General features: G+C 35.4%; 1 protein-coding gene across 2 annotated transcripts; it reads left to right on the top strand.

The window, feature by feature from the left end:
- Positions 1-1,064: 1,064 nt before the first annotated feature.
- Positions 1,065-5,901, top strand: LOC139149091 (D-beta-hydroxybutyrate dehydrogenase, mitochondrial-like). 2 transcript variants are annotated; one of them, XM_070720640.1, is made up of 5 exons: positions 1,066-1,422; positions 2,269-2,484; positions 4,485-4,667; positions 5,037-5,174; positions 5,343-5,901. In XM_070720640.1, exons 1-5 carry the CDS (start codon positions 1,155-1,157, stop codon positions 5,696-5,698), a joined length of 1,161 nt encoding a protein of 386 aa, XP_070576741.1. In that variant the 5' UTR covers positions 1,066-1,154; the 3' UTR covers positions 5,699-5,901. The 2 variants fall into 2 exon arrangements, with proteins under 2 accessions (XP_070576742.1, XP_070576741.1); XM_070720641.1 differs by lacking the exon at positions 5,037-5,174 and having other exon boundaries at positions 1,065-1,422.
- The last annotated feature ends 1,667 nt before the right edge of the window (positions 5,902-7,568 follow it).

Below are 7,568 nucleotides of genomic sequence, written 5' to 3'. Positions count from 1 at the left end.
GTTAGGATGGAAACACAGTGACGAGTGTGTCAGTTACCATGATGTGATCATAATTCAAGAAAGTTTCATGTCAAAAAATGCATACAGCTCAAGAAAATGCTGTTTTTAAATATTGTGCATATTTCTTGACACTCCCACGCAAGACGTGTTGAAAAGACGCTGTGTTGAAAAATGAAGACCTTTGCATCATATTGCTTGAAATAGTATAACCTTTGACACCTTTGCTTGAAAAATTTCCGACTCCGCAGTTTTCAAACAATTTTTGATGACGAGATACCCCTATCTACCTCTTGATTCTTTCAATGCAATGTGTCCACCTTTTCATGATCAAAAAGTATGTCACCAAGGAATGGAAATCTCCAGAAAAACACCACGACGGTTTTTCTATGATAAAACAAGATATTTTAACAAATTCGATTCCGAATATCACAAAATAAATGTCTCCATCCCCTAAAAAAATACTCGTAAAGTTACAGCTTTGCTGCTCATTTCCAAAGCCAATATCCTCTGCTGCTTCCAACTGCTTTTCACGCCAGAGCAAAGAATGTGCGCCGCAGTGCACGCTCCATGTCAAATGAAAATTTCACCACCAGCGGGCGGGCTGTTCAGCTCGCAGATAAGTGAGCACACAAAGAAAACACTGCAGTGTCACAGATATAGTATCGAACCCAGTAGGTCGACGCCAACAGGTCGGTGATGATGGACCGTACAGGTATGGCTAGTGACTTGTTGTTATTACCGAACTGAAAAAACATGACGTGTATCCGGACATTCCATCAACCTTTGGCGGGTTGGTAAAACAAGGTGTACCGTCCAAAAGCGAAGAGACTTGTTTGCTCCTAGCTCTGCATGGCAGGGCTGTGTGTTACCGGCGTTACACGGCCTCCCCCCTGGAGCAGGAATGCAATCTGTCATCTGACACTTCATACTGCGTCGAAAATGCCGTTATTAATAGCTTGCACGATAGGTCATTGTATACTAGCAATTTCAGAGTTACCTTTAAAAACATCACATAGCGATTTTTAATAATCTCGTTGACCCCGTGTCTGACGATCAACAAATAATAATTACATCTTCGGGTGATCGACATTCTCATTTTCAGAAAGCATTTAGCGGAGAACGCCGCCACAGCCAAGGACTTGCCAAAGCCTGGCATGTTGCTCGGTAGTATCAACACCTATTCAACGCTAGGAGCCTTTTTCGTCATTTACATCATCCTCCGCCATCTAAGAGACATTATTCAGCTTGACAAGAAGACATTCACTCGATGCTTGACTGTAATCTGCGTGGCGGCTGTGGCATGCAGCCTTATATTCAATGCTTTCATAGGCACTATCGTGTTCTGTATCATCTTGGCTGTCCTCTATTCACAGTTACCACGCCCTCTGTTGACAGTTGCAAATAAAGCAGTCCTTATAACAGGTAAGACAACAGAAAATGTACTTTCGATCGATACATTAATTCTTGACATGTGGTGTTTATCATCATCATTCCATGTATAAGGCCGTATCATAGTTGTATGAAAATAGAGTTTAAACAAGCTGAAATGTAGGTAATTCTCAATCAGTCTTAAATGCTATGGAAAGTAATGTTAAACAAATATTTAATCACAATAGCAGTTGATGTCACCATTGTGCAATATATTGACTATTTTAATTGACCTACTTCTTTAAGTTTGATCAAAGTGAAAGTAATTGTATTTGTCCAGAAAGTAATCCTTTAAAAAAGCATAAATGAATATTGCCTCAGGAATTAAAACTCATTTTATTTTCATCAATGGTAAAATCAGCTCTATTAAGTCCACTTTTACGGTAAAATAAAGCTAAAATTCCATTGTTTTTTTTTGGCAAAAAGATGGATACTAATTCTAGTGAAAATTTCTCAAAATTCAAAATATGTTTAAATTGAAAAAAAATCACAGCAAAAATTATCATGTTTTCCATTAATTTTAAAGAGACTGTATACCTCAATGATTTCATTTCAGTCACAATCTCACAGGTCATATTTTAAGATAATACCAATGTTCTCTATTTTTCCAAGAAAAGTCTACTTACTTGAAAACATCATGGCAATGAAAACTAGAGTAATATTGCATTCGTTAGCAGGACTGATTTCACAAAACAAATTGTACTCTAATTTGTGTTGTATATCAGTACTGCTGTATGAAATGGGGACATTTGTGCATGTTGCACAGAATTAAATGCTGAGAAAAACTTGTGTCAACATTTCACCTATGTCATCTGCCTATATTCCCAACATTTATTGCAGGCTGTGACAGTGGCATTGTGGGATACTCACTGGCGTGTCATCTGGACAGGCTTGGCTTCAAAGTGTTTGCAGGATGCAAACTTCAGAACAGTGATGGGGAGAAACAGTTGAAGTCACAGTGTTCAGATAGAGTGATCACACTGCAGTTGGATGTCACCAAGGATGAACAAATTCAACATGCCGTGAAATTTGTTTGTGAAAACATGGAGAATGGAGGTGCAGAATGTTAACTCTTTAAGCACCAAAGTCAATTTTTGTCACCTTTATAAAATATACTCTGGTAAAATTTTTTCAGATATTTGCCAAAATTTTAATAAAAAACTAGCAAATAAAATATGATGTCTATTTGGTCCAAAATTATCCAAAATATTACAGAAAAATTAGCAAAAAATGGTAAAATGTTGTACTAAAATTTTGGTGGGAAAAATTTATGGCACTCGAAGGGTTAAATAGTTTCATGTCATTGTCATGAAAATGTCTGAATTACAATTGACTGAACTTGATGACTTCAGGATGGTCCTACTTCAATTCGTAAACCACAAATGTCCCATTGACCTGGTAATGTATTATCTTGAATGGAAATGATTATTGGACCAGTTTTAATGTCATATTGAGAGAGGTTTAGTTTACACCAGTAGTTTACATGATTGGTCTGTGGTGTAAGGTCCCCCCCCCCCCCCCCCCCCCCCCCCCCCCCCCCCGATTTTAGAGGTCAATGCCGTGAACTGCAATGCTTTCTTCAGTCTCAATAGAAAAAAATTGAGCATTTAAATGCCAGTTTTTCATATTTTTAATTTTTCCTTATTGAAGAACACAGTTCTATGATAAACTTTGTTTTACCTCCAAGGATATAAATACTTGCAAAAGTGTATTTTGCATTATGATATCATGCATTTCTAGATAATGCCCAGCAATTTTGTTTCTTTGTTAATAATCCAAGCTTTTACTAGGAGTCCACATGGATTATACTTTCTTGATCTGGTTAGCGAGTATTTCTTCTAATGCTAATACAATCCTATGTAGTAATGGCAAATAAAACATTCATCTTCACTTTACTTATATACAGTACTGTGGCAAAAAATCTAAAGTAGTTCCTTTCAAACAGAAAAATCTCTTTCTACTCTAATGAGCAAATTGCCACATTTGGTAATTAAAAAGCCTAGGATAATGCAAAGCAAGCTGTAACACTCCATTCCCAGTGTCAATACACAGGTCATGTGACATAAAATTCAAACACATCAATATTAATGATTCCCATGACAACCACAAGCTTGCTTATTTTCATTCAAGATTTTTACCTTGATTAACTGATATGAAAGACAGTTCGCAGTGTGTTATACAAAGTACCTTGACTGGTATTTTAACATTTTAAAAAAAGATACATTAATCACTCTAGCAGTAATTAAAAGCTGGTATAAAATATTTCATCTTAAGCAAAACAATAACAGGAATCCATCAAACAAAGAAGCACCAACAAGAGCTTTTCTTTGGCTTCTGTAAGTTATTAACTATTTCTATTCATCGGTCATCTTGTTAAAGTCATGAAAAATGAGATGTCAGACAGATACCATCTCATTATGCAAGTAATCAATTTCCAGTGTTTGCTCTTCCTGGTGTTATTCAAAGTCACCATGCACAGGGTAATAATTTATTACTTAATGTTACTGAAAATATCATCCAGAAAGCATTAGAGAGTAAGGTTTTGAAAATAGCTCAAGCATATAGACAGTAGTATTTACAGAAATAATACTCAACATTAATAAAACATACTAATCTAGTTTATTGGATAGTGATGGCTTTTAAGCTGCTTTGTGGAGACACAGTTTTATCAGAATATCTATCTACATGACTTATCTTGCGTTGTAGGAAGAATCTTTCAACTAGAAGTTTAAGCATACATTTATTTTCTGTATAATTTTTGCCATAGATTTATGTTTAATGACATGCAAGAGCAGAGTTCACACAAATTTCACACATGTATCTTTAGAGTTGGTGAAAACATTTAGACTATCAAAGAAAGCTAAACTCACCAGGGACTTCAAACTCATATCACCACATTTCTGTAACTTTACACGCATTACTGATCCCTTTATTCTCATCTGCTGCTGATATCTGAACAGAGTGTGGGAATGAAAGAAAGTTTTGTATCATTTCCATCAATGTCCATGTTATAATCAAGTTCTTTTTCTTTCTTTTTTTCATATCACCTGACATAGAGTATATATGGGGTGTAATTAATGCAGCGTCCATTGTGCGGATTGCAGACTTTGAAATGTTTCCTACAAAAGAGCTTCAGCGTGAGTTTGAGGTCAACGCACTGGGACAATTTTGTGTCTGTAAGGCGTTCATTCCACTCATCAGACAGTCCAGAGGCAGATTTGTCAATTTCACCTTTTCAGGTAATAGTAACGTCCAAAGTCGAGGGTAATTGCTAGCAGCACAGAAATCATGCCATCAAAATGAAAATGATGTGACTTGTTCCTTCAACAATGAGATTTGAAATGGCCACCATCCCTGGATTAACTCTTTAGGGAGAAATAACATTTTTTTATTTTCAAAAAACTGAAATGGTGAAAGTTTTTCTTACACCAAGATCTTTAAAATGAGCCCCCACATGTGGTAGATCAGAAAAGAATTGTAGAAATTTGAGTCCTAACATCTGTCCCCAAGGCACAATCTACCATCCACTCATCAGACAGTCCAAAGGCAGTTTCTGTACGGCAAGGATTACTGAGGAAAAGTTCCCCTTTTTGCTTTCTCAACTCCAGGAAACTTTGCATCAGAACGTACAGTGGCTCATACCATGTCAACCTATGCAGTAGAAGGAATGAGTCATGTCTTGAGATTGGAAATGAAAAAGTGGGGAGTTGATGTATGCATGGTACAACCACCATTCAGAGAAACAGGTAAAGTCAATATTTAACACAACACATTCATCTATTACAGTTTTTATAAAACAGATATTCTTGCCTTTATTCTTCATTGAATTAATCACATAGCGAGTACAAAATGATCGTTTGTAATTTTTGTGAGAGTTGATAAAAACTGACAAAGATACATTCCAATCTTCACAGACATAATCTCTGAGTCAGGTGTTCAAGATTTTCATCGCTGTGTCAACGAGGAGATCACCGAAGAACAACAACATCTGTATGGCAAGGATTACTTGGATCACCTTATGCAAGCTGTGTTAGCAAAGACCTCACCATCAATAACATTTAATGATCTATTTACCATTGCCAACGCCGTCACAGAGGCGCTGTTATCACAAAAACCCTGTTTCAAATACCACTGTGGAATGGACTACACTCTGTATGGTGTGCTGTCATCCATTGCCCCTGGTGATTTCATTGATCGTATCGGAGCATACATGGTCCCTCGTCTTTCTCTAAATGTCACTGATTCTAATGTCAATAAGAAGGACCAATAAAATCAATCATGCAAAATTTACTCAAGCCAGTCTTTTATCATATTTATCAAAAGATTTTTTCAAAGAATATTTCCTCATCATTTCCACTTTCCTTGCTATTATTGTCAGCAGTCGTAGTTTTGTCATGAATTTTTATCTTGATGTAAGTACATTTCAGCTCTATTTATTAATTATTAAAGTATCAATTACTTTACTGTTCTTTATTACTCTTTGCATGAATAGTAGCGTGTGTGTATCGTGTGAACTAGAGGGCATTCATGATTTGTATTTCTGCCAAGACTTAATCATCTGATAAAGCAAGAACTTATGGCAACAAAAATTATTATAATATAATATACATCCTAGGATATGACATTTGGTCCACTGCACCATTTAAATAGCAGTTAGGTTTTATCTCGTTGAGTCTTGATAATTAAAAACGCTGAGCTGCATATATTGATTTGTGTTACATGTGCCACCGATGTTGTCTCTAATGTCTGTGTAGCGTGCGTACAGGGATTTGCTTTTGAGAGAATCATTTGCTTCAATCATTGACAATGTAAAAACTGTGGCTGAGCGAATACAAAATGGCTGCCAACTTATATTGATTCATCAGAGAGAGACAGAAATTTGTCCGATAACTTGTTCCTTAGTGTTTTTTTACCAATTCATCTGTATCATCGTCATTGGTTGAGTAGTGTTATCACTTTTTGAGTGTGTGAAAAAGGAATCTTTTTCCCAGAATATCAACAGTAAAAAAAACTGCATTGAAAAGGTGAATTTCATCAGTATGTCATTACTGATGAGTAAATATAATGCAAGGCCTGAACATGATATAATGTATAATGTTTTACACCTGTATTAGGTTCGTCACAGCTGTTTCCTCTTTAATGTTCCTAATAAATCATTTACTAATTTTCAAGTACAATGAAAGATGGATGATTCAACAATGTTTTAATCATTTCTGGCAAATGTTCACATTTTGAAGACTAACATAGTTCCCAATATGTCTTAGATTTGTGCCATTACCAGCATCATATTGTGACTTTCATGTCATTTTTTGCCATTTTTGATGTCCAACAAAGTTCTCTTAAGTATTTTTCAAAAAACTGCTGAAATGATGAAATATGGAAGTACTAAAAAGTCAATGTGTAAAGTGCCTTCCCTTTGTAAAATGTTCAAACAGGAAAAGAAAGAAAGAAACTTTTATGATGATATACCAAAGTGATAAGGGAAAAGAAAAAAAATAACATCAATGTGCTATCATGTTATTCAGTTGTCATATACAAGAAATATATCCTTTTACTGTTTACGATCTTGCATGTTTCACAACAATATCACCCCATCGCGATATTTCATGAAAGGCTTCTGATAATTTATTGAAATATTGAACTTGAACGAAAAGAAAGAAATTAGTGTCATGTAACAGCCATCTCCTATCAGTCTAATTTTTTTTCCAATGAATGTCAGGTGTTAGCTTTCTGTTGAGGATATTTTCTGATATTTTTGTTTTGCCTGGCAGCAGAGACATTGTGGTATAAAAATGGCCCAAGGAAAACGTGAATGTTGCTTTTAGACCATTCAATATCTTGCTCTGACTCAAAGACTAGAAAATTATTGTAATTTCATACTTTCTTTTTTAAATGGCCAAAAAACTTTTATGGAAATATTTTATACACCTCATGAATGATGTCATCAATTTTTCACAAATAGCATTCACGGCAAACTCATGTCGAAGGAATGCCATAGCTCTTGCAACCACACAAATTTATAAACAAATATTACTTACTGCATAAATCTGCAACAGGCCATGTTGACTTCAATGTAAGATAGCATACATTTTATAATCTCACATACTTTATCAGTGAGCCTCTGTTGAGTTTGTGATTGG

The sequence above is a fragment of the Ptychodera flava genome, chromosome 14, assembly GCF_041260155.1.
Source record: "Ptychodera flava strain L36383 chromosome 14, AS_Pfla_20210202, whole genome shotgun sequence".
Classification (NCBI taxonomy): Eukaryota; Metazoa; Hemichordata; class Enteropneusta; family Ptychoderidae; genus Ptychodera; species Ptychodera flava.
Note: the sequence above shows the minus strand (reverse complement) of the source record. Positions and strands in the feature narration are given on the sequence as shown.

Coding starts and splice junctions, on each gene's coding strand:
- LOC139149091 (XM_070720640.1), top strand. CDS start 1,155: ATGTTGCTCGGTAGTATCAACACCTATTCAACGCTAGGAGCCTTTTTC. Junction 1,423..2,268: donor TAAAGCAGTCCTTATAACAG/GTAAGACAACAG, acceptor CATTTATTGCAG/GCTGTGACAGTGGCATTGTG. Junction 2,485..4,484: donor TGAAAACATGGAGAATGGAG/GTGCAGAATGTT, acceptor CACCTGACATAG/AGTATATATGGGGTGTAATT.